The sequence below is a fragment of the Geospiza fortis genome, unplaced genomic scaffold, assembly GCF_000277835.1.
Source record: "Geospiza fortis unplaced genomic scaffold, GeoFor_1.0 scaffold106, whole genome shotgun sequence".
Classification (NCBI taxonomy): domain Eukaryota; kingdom Metazoa; phylum Chordata; class Aves; order Passeriformes; family Thraupidae; genus Geospiza; species Geospiza fortis.
The window spans coordinates 2,080,180-2,097,784 of NW_005054377.1; the positions used below are offsets into that span (position 1 = coordinate 2,080,180).

Genomic DNA, 17,605 nt, shown 5'->3' on the forward strand with positions numbered 1-17,605 from the left:
GCCGCCATGAGCTCGGGGCCGGAGCCGGGGCCGGGGCCGGGGATACAGCCGGGGACATGCACAGGGCCCCCGATCGTGCCCGAGCCGGGGCTGCCCTTCCTCCCCGGCTGCGCCATCAAGGACCCCACGGTGAGCGCGCCAGCCCACTGTACCCCCTTCCCACGGGAGGCCCCCCCGGACCAAAGCGGGCTGGCCTGGAGGGTGCCCCCTGAGGGGTGACCTCAGAACGGGCCTCTGCACCTCCCCGCACCCGCTTCAGGTGGTACCTGGTATCCCCTGGAGACACTCTCTGTGAATCTGGTACTCCCTCAGGCTTTGCTCTAAATCCACGGGAGTCTTGGGACCCCTGAACTCAACAATATTCATAGGATCGTGGAATGGTTTGGGTTAGAAGACCTTAAAGCTCATCCCATTCCACCTCCTGCCATGGGCAGGGATACCTCCCACAATCCCAGGTTGCTCCAGGTCCCATCCAGCCTGACCTTGGACACTTCCAGGGATCCAGGGACGGACACAGCTTCTGTGGATACCCTGTGCCAGGGCCTCACCACCCTCACAGGGAACAATTCCTTCCCAATATCCCACCCAACCCTGCCTTCTGATAGTGGGAAGCCATTGCCCCTGGTCCTGTCTCTCCAGCCCTTGTCCCATGTTCCTCTCCAGCTCTCCTGGAGTTCCTTTAGGCGCCAAAAGGGGTTCTAAGGTGTCCCTGGATTCTTCTCTTCTCCATGTGAGCACCCCCAGCTCTCCCAGCCTGGCTCCAGAGCAGAGGGGCTCCAGCCCCCAGAGCATCTCCATGGTTTCCTCTGGACTCGCTCCAACAGGTCCCTGCATTTGTTGTGTTTTAGGCTCCCAGCCTGGATGCAGCACTGCAGGTGGGGTTTCACAAGAGCAAAGTATAGGGGGAGACAGTTTCTTCAGGGAACATGAACCAAGGGAACCTGCTGTTCCCTCGGATCATCCTGTAATTCCCTGCCAGACACGGGGCCTGGTACATCCTGTATTCACCAAATATCCCCCAGACAACTTGGTGTCCTTTGAACCCATGTCCTGGGAACCTCAAACTCACCAGAACCTGGACATGACCCTCAAAGTACCCCCAAAGAACCTGGTGCTCTGTGAACTCATTTGATGCTCCCCAGAAGATTTAATATCCACTAAACTCTCCCCCAGGGACTTGGTGTTTCCCAAAGCCACCAAATACCTGCTGGACTCACTTCTGGGGGATCTGAACCCTCTGTACCCAGCTGGTATCTCCTGATCCCACCCACAGCAGACCTGGTACCCACATAATTCTTCCACTGGTATTGAACCTTGCAATCTGTTCCCAAGGGATCAAGTATCCCTGAACTAACCTTCAAGGGGACTTGGTACTTTTAATCTTCTCCCCAAGGAATCCATTGCATCATGTACCCATCTTATAACCCTGAATTTGTCCTGATAGCTTTGGAGAGAGACACACACACCCCTCCTCCCCCTCATTTGTGAGCCTCATTTGAAATTCCAAAAGCTCTTTCCATAACTGCAGAACTCCTGTCTGCAAACTCACCCCTTTGGATATTCAGTTCCCCTGAATCCATACAATAATTCCCCCAGAGTTCATAAGGTACCCCAGGGGAAATCCCCAAATCACTTTACAGTCCTGAAACCCAATTCCAAACAGGAAAAATGCTGTTTCTCTGAACCATCTGAGTTTTCCCAAAGCAAAGTCCTCTGAACTGATACTGATACTGATACTGTCTTTAACCAAGTTCCTTAAATTCACCTGATACCTCCTCAGCTGGATATGGCCAGGAGAACCAATATTGATCAAACCTTGAGCATTCCTCCACTAGGAATTAATCCCCCAAATCATCCCAATATAGTTATTTCCCAGACATAATTTATCTATTACATGAAGTCACCAGTCTCATTGGCAATCAACACCTTCCTGATACCCATTCCTCCAAAGCTCTGATACTTCCAAAACTGCTCTCCTGGTGTTGTCTGGAGAACTGAATCCTTGACAGTGCAGGTCTGGAAGCTGATAACCTGATGAGAGGACTGGTATCCCACCACAGAACTGGTGTCATCAGAGCTTCCAGGATCATCCCCAGGAAGTGACACACTGTCAGCTGTTCCCAGGTTCCCTGGAAAAAGCAATCTCATCCTCTTCCTCCTCCTCATCCTCTGCATCTGATACCTCAATGAGGAACAACCTCTGCTTTTCTCCATCCAATGGTCCAGGGCCTAAGGACCTGATAACCCCAAATCCTCTCAATGTCCTCTTGAAGAAGTGGTGCCACAGAGAACTGATGCTTCCATTTATTTATCTGATATACTAAAAAAATTCCCCCCAAAAGTCAAAAAGGAGGTTGTTTCATGCCTAGTTTGGGCTCACCAGGAATTTACAGCCTTCCTGGAGAGCATCTTTAACAGAAAACATTCCTGGCTGCATGCAGTTTTTTATATGAAAATTCATTGTCACAGAATCATGGAAAGGCTTGGGTTGGAAGGGACCTTAAAGATCATCTTGTTCCAACCATCTGCCATGGGCAGGGACACCTTCCACACACCAGATTGCTCCAAGCCCATCCAGCCTGGCCTAAAATCAGTGACAACTGAGTCCTCCAATAGTAAATAGAGTAAATTGTTCATAACAAATAACCATCCAGCAATAAAGGTTATCTCAGAATTATCATCAGATAATAATATTTCCTTGAAATAATTTATAACATCTTGGAAATCTGCAGTTTTCTGGTCCATAAAACTGGCATCACAGTATTTGGTTTGCAAGTGAATGCTGAGAAGTTCTGAAGAAAACCTCTGTGCTCAAGTGAAGTGTTGTTACTGCTTAGTGCTCACAGGACAGGGAAACAGACACTGGGAGAGGGAATGGTGTTTGTGTGAAGTGTTACAGACTTGGCAAAAAGAAAGACTTAATTCAGTGGAATTTCTTCAGATAAACACTGCCAGAAACTGAGATTAGGAGTTTACATTCTGGGTTTTCCCTTTTAAATTTTCATTAGTCACCTAATCCTGGAAGATGTTATCTGGCATACAAGCTCACTTTGGGAGAGCTTATCCACTCAGGAGCCTTATGAACCAATGAGGTGCTTTCTTTAGGCAAATGTGGGCTCTTAAAAGCCTGCACACTTCTGACAAACACTGATATTGCTCAAATTAAAGACAAACTTCCTGGTTTTCCTTGAATATTTTTTCCCCACAGCATTCCCTTGGTGTTTATTTAACAGAAGGAAGTGGCAGTTCTGTGGCAGTTTATGAGATGTTCTGCTAAAATGTCTTCAGACAAATCTTCGTTTTCACCTGTTTTCCTCACCGCTCTCTCCATTGTAAGATCTATAGTAGCAGTTTTAAGAGAAAACAGGGAATTATGTGGAATTCGAGTGGGGCCTTGAAGGTATAAATAAGATTAGAGGCTTAACCATGAGGGGCAAGGGAGGGAGTGCAGTTTGCATGCCTGAGGTTGGACTGACTGCAAGCCTGGGGCTGGAAAAGGAGCTGGAGCTTGTTCTCTCAGCACTAGAAATGCTTACAACTCTGTTTTACTTGGCAAAAGTCAAGAGGTTTTATTATCAGGGACTCATAATTTCCCCTGCTTTCTCTGGAGCTGTAAGTGCTGAAAGCCCAGTGGCACCAGGCAGGCTCCTGCAGCGCAGGTGAGGTGCCAGGTGTGCTGGAGTGTGCAGCAAGTGGAGCACTTTGGTGTCACTCAAATCTGACCCTGCTCTTCAGTGGTGAAGAACAAGAGTGGCTGGCAGAGATCAGGTCCTGTGTACAGCTCTGGTTGAAGGCAGCACTGGGAGAAGGACTTGGAGCTGCTGATGGATGAGAGGCTGGAAGCCAGAAACCCCCACAATGTGCTGGGGTGGTCCCCCTGTGGGCAGCAGGGGAGGGGAGATTCTGCCCCTCTCAGGTGAGACCCCACCTGCAGAGCTGCCTCCAGATCTGGGGTCCTCAGCATAAACAGGACATGGAGCTGCTGGAGCAAATCCAGAGGAAGCCACAGAGATGCTCCAAGAGCTGGCCCCTCTGCTCTCGAGCCATGCTGGGGGAGCTGGGGGTGTTCTCCTGGAGAAAGATCCAAAGAGACCTCAGAGTCCCTCTGCTCTGGGGCCAGGATGGGAGAACTGGGGGTGATCTCCTGGAGAAGAGAAGGATCCAGGGAGAGCTCAGAGCCCCTTCCAGTGCCTAAAGGGGCTTCATGAAAGATGGGACAAACTTTTTAGCAGGGCCTGTAGCAGCAGGACCAGGAATGATGGTTTTAAACTCAAAGAGGCTTAATTGAGATTAGATACAAGGAAGAAGTTTTTTACGAGGGTGGTGAGGCCTGGCACAGGTTGCCCAGAGAAACTGTGGCTGTTTCATCCCCACAAGTGCCAAGTCCAGGTTGGATGGGGCTTGGAGCAACCTCAGATAATGGAAGGTGTCCCTGCCCATGGCAGGGAGTGAAACTGAATAATCTTTAATGTCCCTTTCAACCCAGGCTGTTCTATGAGTCTATGACTATGTAGAGAGGTGATAAAACAACTACTGTGCTTTTGTACATTTCATAATTGCAGTTCTCTGAGCATGACATGCCTTGATTTAACTCAGCAAAGAAAATCTTATATCATGCCCAGGGAAGGGTTAAGAAAATAAATAATAACAATGAAATACACAGAGGGTGCACAAGAGTGAAGGGAGCACCATAAGGCAGTAACTGAGGTCCCATGGTGCTCTGTACTGCTGACAAATAGGGTAGGGAACAAAGGGCTGGTGAGATAAATACCAGGGCAGATAAAGTGCTGACACACTGTTCTAGGCACTGACTATGGTGGCAGTCAGGAAATTCGGTGATTTAAGTTCTTCCAGAGCCTGTGGCAGTGCAACGATCTGAGTTCACTCGTGCCTTGTTCATCCACCACTCCCTGGTTTTTCCACTGTTTTTTTCCCTAAGTACAAAATCTGATTTTAAATAACTGCTGCAGTCGTTTATAATAAAATGCTGGGGATGTGTGTGGGGTGAGACATTCTTGATATTGCGCTCTCTTACTGGGTTTTTTTGTGCTTCCAGTAGCTATATCTGCTAAATGCATGCAGTATTTTGATAGCTGGATTTCCTTCCAACAGAAAACATCTTTTCATCGGTGCCAGACAATGGACTTCAAAAATGGATATGCCTTTTTCCGGCTGCCAAGAGAGGGGGTTGGTGGGGAAACACTCTTTGCAAATCAACTCTCTCAAGATGAATTAGATGATTTATGCACCAAGGGAGCCACACTGACCTATGGGCAAGTCAAGAGGCCTGCGCCTTCCCGCTTCACTCCAGCATTCGTGGCTTATGACAAAAAGGTATAAAGAAGCTGATTCCAGGAATATCACTGGCCAAATTCGGAGACATAAACAGTCAGCTCCAGGGTTCACAGGACTGCATACAGCAGTTTTCAGATGCCAGAGCCCTTAGTCAGAGACAGCTGAATCCCAGACTGAAAGAGGCTTTCTTTGCTCGGGAGGAGGATTATAATACGTAAACCATGTAAGACATTCCCTGCAAGTTACACTTGAGCATTTCCAGCAGATGTTGGAAAAGAGGTTTGATTAGCTCTGGAAAGCTCCAGCTTAAGAGTATTGCTCTGTAAGCCACAGCCTGGAGTTCTGTGTTTTCACAATTATATTGAGGTTGTAACTGAGCTTTAACTGGAAAAGTCAGTGCAGTGGGAGCCCTGGTAGCCAGTTTGACCACGGTCTGTCTCTTGGTGCTTGTGTTGTCACCACAGCGTGTCACAACCTGAACTGCTCCATTAGTGCTTCCCATGTTACATCTTGGTCATCATATCAGACTGGGTGCTGGCTCTGTGTCTGCTTGGAGCAGCCCTGAGCTGACCCTTGGTTTTCAGTGTGCCAATGGCCCAAGCTGCAGCCCGCAGCCAGGGGTGGAGCAGCTGCTGCAGTGGGAGCTGCAGGGCTGGGGAGCTCAGCACGTGCAGGCTCCACACGCTGCCAGCCCTGCCAGAGCAGTCTGCAGCCAGCCAGCCCTCAGCCCAGCCTTGACACAGGCTGGGGAACAGATGTGCTCTGTTAATTGCTGAGGCTGTTCCTTCAGAGCAATGTAAATGTTGCTGGTTAATCTGTCAGATCCTTCTCTGCCCCTTCCTTCAAGCCACAGGAGCAGCAGGAGCTGCTGGGGATGTCACAATCCCTTGTGGGGCACTTTGCTGACTGATAGGAACTTGCTGGCTTTATCATCTCTTAATTATCCTGGCCTCTGGGCTGGTGTAGGCTGGGTATGCAAGGCATGATTGGCCACCTGCACCTTCTTAAGGGCATTGAATAATCTTTGAGGGAATATTCCTCCTACTTCTGGCAAGCAGAGAGACTGACTGATTAGTTTCCTTGTTTCCCCAGCACAAATCAGTTTTTGCTGTCAGTGCTGAATAGATGTGACTTCAGATCATGGAAAGGGACCTTAAAGATCATCTTGTTCCAGCCTCCCTGCCATGGGTAGGGATACCTTCTGCTATCCCAGGTTGCTCAGAACCTGGCCTTAAAATGATGACCCCTTTCAGATGTGGTTGAACTCTTTACTAAAATCTGTGCATAACTTCCCTAAATCAGGGCTGTAAAGCTGGCAAAAAAGCTAAAAAGCTGTCTGTCAGTAAAGTAGATTACTGTCAGCAGCCAAGCACCTGGTAGTAGGTGAAACAGCAGGTTATTGAAAAGTAGGGAAAAGGCTGTATTTTTACACTTGTCTCAGGCACACCGAATTTGCAAAAGACACATCTTAATAAAAGCACTCGTGGTGCCTCTGCTGTCGCTCACAGATTAGGCCACAGTTGTCTCTGAAGACTTTTAGAATCAAATCCAGTAATTTTACACCACCAAAGCAAATAACAAATAAATTATTTGCCTTGATAGACTAGTCATGGTGTTCAAATTGTTTCTTTCTCTCTCCCTTTGCTGTGTTGTGCCTTGGGCAGGTTTTGAAGTTCGATGCCTACTTCATGGAGGAAGTTGCTATCTCCGCAGAGGAGCATTACCGGATCCGCCAGGTGTGCATCTACTACTACCTGGAGGATGACAGCATGTGCATCATCGAGCCCAAGATGAAGAACTCAGGGCTGCTCCAAGGCAAACTCATGAGACGCCACCGGGTGCCCAAGAATGTGCATGGGGATTATTACCACTGGAAGGATCTGAACGTGGGCATCGACCTCACCATCTACGGCCGGACCTACCGCCTGGTCAACTGCGACTCCTTCACCAAGGTGTGTGCTAGGGAGAGCACTGACAGAAACACTCCCAGATCCTGGGAATGCAGGGGTTTAATTACCTCTGAGAGTCTAGCAGTTTGCAGCTGTAGCTTTTGTTATATGGGTGCTCACAGTCTTTCATTGTGCTTTTTGTGTAGATTTCTTTTTTTCAGGCCAAAGGGGACTTCAGGGTATGACAACTGCTGAGGGCAAGTAAGGTGCTCAGGATTTTTGCCCCAGGACTGCTGGGAGACAATCCTTTGTCCTCAGGACTTCTCTTTACAATACAAATTCTAAGTTCCTGTCTGGGCAGTTTAACTGATTGGAGTCCAGATGAAACATTGTGCATTCATGAGAGGGAAATTAGTGATCCTGACTCTTTTCTGATTTCATATTCCTCTGCTAGGAACAGTGGAAAGGAATACAAGCAGTAACTCTGCACACATCCACAGCCAATTCATGATCCATGAGTTGAGAATCATGGTATGAACTGACCTTTCTAAGAAAGCTTACTCATTGCCTGCTTTTCTATTTCTGGCTATTTCTGTACCAGTAAATGAGATAATAATGATCCAATAACAAGAAATAAGAATTACCAGTATGCTGGTATTCTGCTAGATTGTCCCCAGTAAAATCTCATCCCTGGTCAGCTACTATTCTTCCAGGCCAGGAGTTAGACTGCTCCAGGGACCATTCCCAGCAGGTGGGTTACATGCAGTCACCCTGTCCTGGAGGCTGGAAGAGTTTAGGTCCAGGCTTTTCCTTGTCAGTTGGCCTCAGCGCCCCGGAATGTTCCCAAGCATGTGTAGTATGTTGGTATAAATGTGGCTGTGGGGCCAGCTCTGCTGGAACTGGTGACTGTTCAAGTCAGCCCACATCAAATAAAGAGCTGGTCCTCATGTTAATATTGATGGAAAACATGGAATGAGCTACATGGGTCTACATCTCAAGGCCAGTAGTGTCTTTATCATTTACTGACATCTTCCAGACCAGAAAATAGTGAAAAGTGTGAACTTGCCTTGTGAGTCTCCAGGGGGATCTCATATTCCTGTGGGAGATGTTTGCATAGGTGCTTCCTGGGCTGAATGTTTTCATGGACCACTTCCCAAAGCCAAAAAGGGAACAAAGTCCCTTGACTTCAGAGATTGTTTTGGGTGACTGATGCAAGTCCACGAGTAGCACCCTGAATTTTGTTCATGGTCCAAGGTAAGCAAAAAATCCCTTTATAAGCAAGCAGATTGCACTCTTTCTGTGGGAAAAGTACTGCTGAAAGATGGAATGAAGCTGCCACTGACACATCTCCTTGTGCCTGAAGGGTCTTGATGTGCCTATTCTGGGAGACACTAGCTTCTTCTAACTATCTGACACAACCCTAAATTATTGCAAACTCAGGCTGACTACATCTGTGTTTATACAGCAATTTAATCTTTTCCATTTACATAAAAGAGACCAACTGACAGCTATCTTCCATTTAAAGCCCTAAGGCCAAGGAAAACTGTGCTCAAGTGAAATCTGAGTTAGGATGTTCAGGACAGAACTGCTCTGATTAATTAAAGGGTAAGCAAAGATAAGAAGCAGCTTAAACAAATGTATTTGTCATCTGTTGTATTTTGCTGTTGCCATAGAATTCTCTGTGAGAATTGAACTTGCAGAATTATGCCCTCACTCATCCCAGCCCACCTGTAACCTCTAGTCACCTCTTACCTTCAGAACTCCTGCCAGCACTAACACCTCAGATGACCTTCCTAGGTGTTCCTGGAGAGCCAAGGAATTGTAGTGAACCCTCCAGAGGAGTTGGTTTCGGATCCTTACACAGAGCAGCGTCAGATGCCTGTGCAAAAACGCATCGTGCCCACAGGTCCTGACCCCTTCAGGCAGTTCCTGGCCTATGACACAAAGGTGAGAGAGCTGGGGATTACACAAATTATTGAATAATTACCCACATCACACTGGTGAGGCACCTCCAGTCCTGGTCCTGGTCTGGGTCCTTCACTTTAGGAAAGACATTGAGGGGCTGGAGTGTGTCCAGGGAAGGGACTGGAGCACCAGGAGCTGGGAAAGGGGCTCAGCCTGGAGGAAAGGAGGCTCAAGGGGGGTCTTTCAGGCTCTGCACAACTCCCTGATGGGAGGGGACAGCCAGGTGAGGGTCAGGATCTTCTCCCAGGCAACCAGAGAGAGCACTGGAAGTGGCCTCAAGTTGTGGAAGGGGAGGTTTGGGTTCAATCAGGAAGAATTTCTTCACAGAAAGGGTAATTAGACATTGGAACAGACTGCCCAGGGAGGTGGTGGAATCCACATCCCTGGAGGTGTCCAAGGAATGACTAGAAATGGCACTCAGTGCTCTGTGCAGGGTGACAGGATGGGGGTCAGTCAGAGGTTGGACTCAACGATCTTCCAACCTAAAAGATCCTGTGATTACAGTGAATATGTGCTATTGAAACCCAGGTCTTGTGAGAGTCTGCAACCTCACTTATTCTAAATTGTCTCAGTTTGCTGAACAGACTCCAGATTTGCTCCTTTCTTGGCTTTAGTGAGAAACAAAACCTTTTATGCTTTTTTCTGGGCTTTGTGCCTTGTAAACAGCTCCTCTTTGGATTGCAGAGCCTGTGCTCAATATCATCCATTACTCTCTTGCTTTCTGTTGGGATGAGATAAGCCACCTGCCTCTGGAATTTAGCAGCCAGATGCACTTCTATTAGGAATGGTCTTGCTGCATCCACTCCTCTGCTCCCCCAAAATATTGATGCCAGCTGCCAGAGCAGACAATTTCAGATAAACACAAATGCCCCTTGCTCTGAATAAATTCTCCCTGTGTCTCTCCTCTTTCTTCAGGAGCTGAAACTTGGAGAACTCTTGAGTATCTCAGTGTGATGAGTTTGATTTCTGCAGCAGCAAAAGATCATTCTGATCCATGTTTGTCTGCTTTTTTTTCCTCCACCCCAGGTGCTTCGCTTCTATGCCATATGGGATGACACCAACTGTGCCTTTGGTGATCACCATCCCTGCATCATCCATTACTTCTTGGCAGATGACACAGTGGAGGTTCGGGAAGTGCACAAGAGAAATGATGGGAGGGACCCGTTCCCGGTACTGATGAGACGCCAGCGCTTGCCCAAAATCTTTGCAGACAAGAACAGTAAGTTTAGATTGACACATCCATCTGTGCTAAGGTGTCATTATTTCATGGTCAAAAAACAGTTCTTCAGATGGTCACTAAATTCTTTATCTTTTGGGAAACAGTGGCAGGACAGCAGTGGTAGCATCTCCCTGTAGCTATTTATACAACTTGCTTTTATATCCATTTTCATTAGGAAATGTTAACATCTCCCTGATTAATTTATTTTTCCTTCTGCTCCCTTGTCCTTAGAGAACTTCCCAAGCTGTGTGCTGGAGATCACGGACCATGAGGTACAAGAGTGGTACTCACCCAAAGATTTTGCTATTGGCAAAACTGTCACCCTCCTTGGACGCACCTTCTTCATCTATGATTGTGACAAGTTCACCCAGGACTTCTATCGTGAAAAATATGGCATCACAGACTTCCAGCCAGTGGATGTAAACAAGAAACCACTTGAAAAGGTTCCACAGGTACTGCAAACAAACTTCTCAAAAGAAGGCAGGAAAGGAAGCAGTTGCTGTAAGCTCTTATAGTAAAGTAGAAGTTCAGCTTAGTAAGAACCTGTAGAAAACAAGTTCAGCTTGAAGAAAAAAATCAACTTGAAAAAGACAAGGCAAGAATGGTCATAATCGGTATAAAAATGAAAGTCTGGCTGCACTCATACTACTGAAATCTCCCTCACTCTTCAGAACAGTATTGCCAAGTCCAAACTGCCTACTGAGGATGGTCACAGCCCTTGTTACCTCCCAAACTGAGCCCAGAAGTTTGGAGTTGTGGCTTGGACCACAAACATGATGGGGATTAGGTTACCAGTGTAACCATTTGATGGCTGAGTTCCTGTGCACAGGAAGGTTTAGTTGGAACTGGATGATTTTAAGGTCCTTTTCAACCCAAACCATTCTATGGTTCTTTAATATAGCCATAACCTCTTAAATCAGAGAAATTACTTTGCTGTGGCTTTCTGAGTTTCAGATTTGCTTAATCCTCTTATATTTTCATTAAATACAGCACATGGCCAGGCTGGTATCAACCACCTCTACTGGGCAGGATGTCACAGCTCTTCCTACCTGGTGGCAGAATATTTCCTTCCAAATCTGATGAGCTTTGCTAACTCTTGTAGACTTTGTCTTGTTCTTAGTTGCAACTGTCTTGTGATTGATATCTCCTCTGGATGCAGGTAATTCCTCCCTACAATGGTTTTGGCATCCCTGAAGACTCTCTCCAGAACTGCCTTAGTCTGTTTCCAAAGCCTCCGCGGAAAGATATCATTAAGATGCTGGAGAATAATCTCAAGGTCCTGCGGTACCAGGTGGCCCTGGTAAGTGTTTCCCTTGGTGGAATAGTGCCAGGAGGATGGGAGGAGCAGCCTGCCCAGACAAGGCTGTTGGCAAACTCTCCTTTGTGTCAGTGAGAAAAGAGAGCTCCTCAAGCCAACAGGAGTGTCCCTGGGGGGATGCCATGGGGTTATTGTGTGCTTGCTGTGACAATTGATAGCTCAAAAAACTAGAAAAAAAAAATAAAAATAAGGCCAGAAAGTACAGACCAGACCTACTACAAACCCACAGCCATTTATGGAAAAACTCCCTCTGCCAGTGCTGCATGACAGATGGCCCTGGCTGAAGCAGCCTGCACTGGGCACTGTGCCACTGCCTGCCTGCCACCACTGCCACCAGCCAGTTCTTGATGTCTCTGCTGCTGGCTCCAGCCCCTGTCCTTCTCCAGGCTAGTCCTGGATGCAGCAGCCAGCAAGGAGCTGTCCTAGCAGAGCAGCCAATGCTGGTGTAGAAGCTGGAAAATCCATGAGAATGGTGTTTTCCACCCACTACAGCACCCAGGTCATGGCCTTTGTGGCAGCTTTACAGCTGGTTTATGCAAGGAGCCTCTGGCACATCCAGCAGCAGCGATGGCATTTCCTGTGTTGCCTTGTGCCTGCCCTCTCCAAACACTCTGGTTTCTTTTCCCTATTGTGCAGGAGTTCCCTAAAGGTCACAGCTGAGGAGTTAAGATCCACTTAGCTTTAAGCTAAGCAAGTAAATTCACTGGTGTGTCAGGGGAGTGACTTCCTGTGACTAAGGGCTGAAACAGCACCAGCCTCTCTCAGGCACTCAGCATAATGAAAAAATGTAATTTAAAACTGAATTTTACAGCCTCTCTGGGATGAATCATTCCATATAGGATAGAGGAAGGATTTCTCTCAGATTACTCAGGCTGTGGAAACACTGAATATATTTGGTAACTTCAACCCAGATTCTGCTTCAGTGGCTTGAGTAAAGCAAGTAACCTTTGAAAATTCAGATCCTGAGTGCTGTCTAGTGCTTTGTTATGCTATGTCAGCACATCAAGTGCTTTGTTTAGTCAGCTGTAAAAAAAGCTCTGGGTGCTTATGGATGAGTTACTAGGTACTCCTAAGCACCCCAGGCAAGGAAAACCTGGTTCAAATACTCTGTTCCAAACCTGCTACCTTTTCTCTAGGAATCACCAGTGCCTGAGGACAAAAATCGTCGTTTCATCCTCTCTTATTTCCTTGCCGATGACACTATCAGCATCTATGAACCCCCAGTCAGAAACTCTGGCATCACTGGAGGCAAATACTTAAGAAGGACCAAAGTTACCAAGCCAGGGTCTACTCCAGAGAATCCCATATACTATGAGCCCTCTGACTTCACCATTGGTTCTACAATTGAAGGTAAAATCCAGCCTGGATTTATAATACTCTGCTCTGAAATGTCATTTATTGCATATCTTTTCCTTCACTTGAAAGATCTGCTGCTTCTGGGTCTCCTCACATTTGAGTTTCCATATTAGCAGCTGGTGTATATTGATATAACTTTGTTACTGTGAATGTTTGAGCCTTTCAATCACTGAAATTATTCTTCCTTCAAGAAGTGAAACAAATAGCAAAGCTGGCTCAAAGCTGAGCCCAGCCACAGGAGGGGAATCCTGCTCCCTCCTGGATGACAAAATTACTTTAACCCATGCTAAACCATAAGTAACACTACTTCTTTAATGTTCCTCCCCTAGTGTTTGGCCACAGGTTTATTATCACTGATGCTGATGAATATGTGCTTAATTATTTGGAGAGAAATGCAGAGAGTTTCCCTGCAGCCACAGTGCAATCCATAAGGGATCATTTCCTCCCACGGAAGGTGGTGGTGGAGACTACCAGCAGGTAGGCTACAAAGAATGGGGTGGTGGAGCTAAATAAGGCTAAATAAGGCTAAGGGCATTTTCAGCAGCCTCCCTGGGCTCCAGCCTCCTGCTCTGCTGGTGGTTCTGATGCTCCAAGAGGCTGTGTTTGGGCACATCCAGAGGGTGTGAGGTGTGTACAGTAAAATATTGTGGCTGTTGCTGGCCCAAAAACCTCCTGGGACAGCTCTGGCTCAGCAGCACAGACAGAGAAGTGGTCACAGCACCAAGGCTGAGCTCAAGAAGTGTTTGGACTGCCAGCCAAAATCACAGAACCACAAAATGGCTTGGTTTGGAAGGACCTTAAAGATCAGCTCAGTCCAACCCCTGCCATGGGCAGGGACATCTTCCACTATCTCAGGTTGCTCCAAGCAACACTTCAACACTTTCATTTTGTGGGGGGACATAATTTTCAGATGGTGAACACATACTTTCCCAAAAAAGCATCAGTTGACTGTAACAGATGCTGCCAACTTGAGCTGCTTGATGGTTGCAGGCTCAGCAGGTGGTGGGAGGAGTCTTTTTTAGGGCATTTATTCCTTCTTTGCTTATCAGCCCATCAGAGCCTAGACCACATCCTCCTTTTAGCTGTCTGGACCCAGTCTGTGTGACCCAGTAACAACTCTGTTATCTCAGAACATGGTTTGGAGGCAGTTATATCATGGCTCTGGTTGAAACACAAGTTTTCCACAGTTTCTGACACTGTGGAGCATGCAGGGAAATGCTCTTTTTTTACTCAAGTGTCACAGTTAGGCTGCCAAAATGAGTTTTTACATGAAATCCTGTTATTGTTTTCTTCTGCAGTGGCTTCCCCAAGAAGGACCTGGATGATTTAATTGTGGAAGTTCAGAAAGAACTGAAACGCCAAGAGCCCTTTAACACCAGGCAGTTTCATGAGGCATTTCATCATTGTGACACGGAGGGCTCTGGCTTCCTGGATAAAACAAGATTTTTAACTCTTTGTGACAGGTTCAACGTGCCAACCAGCACCATTCTTCTTAAAAAGGTCAGATGGAAGGGGTGCTGTGCGTGTGGAATTCCCCTCCTATGGCTCTTCCAAAAGATCTTCTAAAAACCAACCCTAACCAGCTGCTCTAGCCTTCAAAGGGGAACAAATTGAAGAAAAGGGCAAGAGAGTGCCAGTTTAGGAAAACTGCTGAGCTGTTGGACTGAGCCTGTGTCTTAGAGGAGATAATAATTGCTGTCCTCTAAGGAAAAGGGGAAAAATGTTATCCAGGTTGCCCCCCATGTTTGGCTGCACTGTAATGTGTGAAAATTTCTGCTGATTCAGGTCTTGGATGAGTAGGAGAGGTCATGCATCATGATAGAGATCAGGAATCATGACAGAGATCAGGGACAGGCTCCTGCAGAGCTTGGAGTGTCTGTGATGGCTTAAGCACAGCTGGGATTGAGTAGACCCTGAGGTGTTCAAGGAATCTGCCTTAGGAAAGCTTAGAGACATTCTGGATTCAACAGCAACTGAACTGCTGGTCTAAGAACTAAGTATTTTCAAAGAAAAAATATTAATAACTATAATATATAAATTATTTTTGTTATTAGATATATTTCATAATTATAATTGTTATTTAAATGGCAATAAATAATGATATTATTGTAATATATATCATATATATAAAAATATAATTGATACAATATATAATAAATAGTAAAATATAATAATATATAATGTAATGTAATGTAATAATTTATTATTATTATTACTATTACTATTACTATTACTATTACTATTATTATTATTTTAGAAGCATAACACCCTGGTTAACATTTGCTGGGCACTATGAGCAACAAGCAGCACATGGAGATCACAGTCTTTGCCTAGTCTGCAAACTAAAAAGTGTGAGGGAGACTGAGGGAAAAATTCCTGCAGTGAGGATGGAGGAGGAATATGACTGGCAAGGATGTTTCCTCAGCATCATGTGATGGGCTGTAGATTAGTGGTCAAAAAGGAGGGGGTCAGACTTTAGAGAAATCTAGAAATCAGAGGGAGTTATTTCCCCTGCTAAAACAAAAACTTTTCTAAAGCAGTCCACTGTGAGCATCACAGCCATGCTTAGAAAGGTGCATGGGCAGGGGATTTGTGTCTCTGAATGTAGGATGAATAAAGGTCCTGACAAGCACCCAGGGCTTTGCTGTACCAGAGTTCATCAGAGCTCACTCTGCCCTGAGGAATTTACAGTGGGGTGACAATCCCTGCTCCACTCTGAGGGTGGGAGAGAAGTAACATTCCTAAAATTATGTGGAGAACCTGTGACAATTGAAGCTAAACTCCCACGTTTGGGCCCCAGTCTAGGACCTATGCACTAAAAACATCCATCTCCTCTCCTGAAATCTTAATCCCAGTGTTCCCAGAGCCCTGGGAAGTGTGGCAGAACTATAAATTAAACATATGGCAGAGAGTTCCCTGCCTGGAGAGGAGCACAGCTGTCAGTCACAGACGCAAACCCCAGAGAATCTGTCTCCAGGCGACACGGGAAAGAGGAATCCTTTCAAGGAATTGTGATATTAGACCTTTTCCATCTCGCTGGGTGTCAGAAGGAGATTAGTTATGCAATCAAAGAAACAAAAGCCTTCTTTCTTCCCCTGCAGCACACAAAGGCTGTGGCTCTGTAACACAATGCAGGGTCAGGCACGGACACCAGAACTGGCTCATTAGTGGGGCTGTCACCAAGCTCAATTATCTGTGTCTCCCCTTTATGCCATACACCGAAGTGACACCAAGGAACAGTGACTGTTCACATACACTGCTCCCACCCTACTTTTGGCAGGGATTTCTGCAAGATTTCCTGTGGCCCATCTCAGTCTGTGGCCATGCTTTGTATTTTTGTGGCTCTCTTGCCACTCTGGTGAGGCCCAGAAGGAAATCAGGATTAAACTCAAACACTTTAACTTTTCTCCTTGCATAGATTAGTGTCATCTTATAGGCATTCAAGGCTGGACTTGAACCTTTAGATCATCAAGTCCAACCCTTAGATCATCAAGTTCAATCCTTAAATGGTTGGACTTGATGATCTAAAGGTTGGACTCAATGATCTTGTAGGTCTTTTCAATCCTCAATGGTTCTATGATTCCAAGTTTACATGTGATTTAGGACTACCAGCATGGGGAAATCAACATGGGGGAATAATATCTCCTGCTCTGTCACACAAGGAGAACTCTGGGCAGTTTCCCTTAAAAACAACCCCAATTTTACAGCCTTTTCCAACTCTTTATGGTGTTTGCTGTGTGTTTTGTCCCCACAGCTGATTGACTACTGTTCCTGTGATGAAGACAAGGTAAACTACCGTGACTTCCTTCGAGCCTTCCCTAGTGATCTCTTCCCAGAAGCTGAAGGACAGGGTCAGCAGTTGAATTCTCAGCTGACTTGAATATATTGTACTTCAAAAAGGATGTTCTGGTTTTCCCCCTTGCTTCACTCTCCCCCTCCCCCTTTTACAGACCCAGCTGATTCCACCTTCATGTTAACTTCTTTTCCTTCTTAACCTCTCCCTGTCCTTTTAGCTACTCCTAAACTCAAATCCCACAACTGCTCTGGATGTTGAAATGAAACTTATAGGAGAGAAAAAAAATAATTCTGAGAACCACAGTCAGGTTCTTCTGTTATTTTCTCAACCTTTTAGTGCAGTACCTTAGAGAGCTAAAGCTCTCTGGAGCCTGGAGTGAAAACCACTCCAGGTTTCTCTCAGATGGGCCTTTCACCTTCAAGTAGTGAAGACTGCCAGCTTGTTATTAAAATTGCAATAAAACTGCAGTTGCTATAAATGTGTCCAAAAGTCTGTTTTAAATAGAATGGCTGGAATAGCTAAGTATTAAAATAAGGGTGAGGAGGGAAACCCACAAATTGTCATTCTGGGTCTACTCAGAGTGGGTTAATGGTGGTGAGTTTAGTTATCTAGAGGGAACAGGGGTCTGGACACAAATCTGCTGACAGCAGCTCTGCATTTTTCAACAGGAAGTTGGGAGAATGGTTTTAGGACTGAGATCCCATCTAAACCCACCTTATCCACCTGTGATCTCACCAGACAGGTCTCCAAGGAGAAGGGAACATGGG

At 46.2% G+C, this 17,605-nt stretch overlaps 1 protein-coding gene across 1 annotated transcript; it reads left to right on the forward strand.

The window, feature by feature from the left end:
- The first annotated feature begins 6 nt into the window (after positions 1–6).
- Positions 7–17,268, forward strand: EFHC1 (EF-hand domain containing 1). Its single transcript, XM_005424947.2, has 11 exons — positions 7–129; positions 5,113–5,334; positions 6,960–7,247; positions 8,982–9,131; positions 10,176–10,368; positions 10,600–10,820; positions 11,528–11,668; positions 12,823–13,036; positions 13,372–13,519; positions 14,341–14,542; positions 16,797–17,268. Exons 1-11 carry the CDS (start codon positions 7–9, stop codon positions 16,920–16,922), a joined length of 2,028 nt encoding a protein of 675 aa, XP_005425004.1. The 3' UTR covers positions 16,923–17,268.
- Positions 17,269–17,605: the final 337 nt, after the last annotated feature.

Coding starts and splice junctions, on each gene's coding strand:
- EFHC1 (XM_005424947.2), top strand. CDS start 7: ATGAGCTCGGGGCCGGAGCCGGGGCCGGGGCCGGGGATACAGCCGGGG. Junction 5,335..6,959: donor TCGTGGCTTATGACAAAAAG/GTATAAAGAAGC, acceptor TGCCTTGGGCAG/GTTTTGAAGTTCGATGCCTA. Junction 10,821..11,527: donor CACTTGAAAAGGTTCCACAG/GTACTGCAAACA, acceptor CTCTGGATGCAG/GTAATTCCTCCCTACAATGG.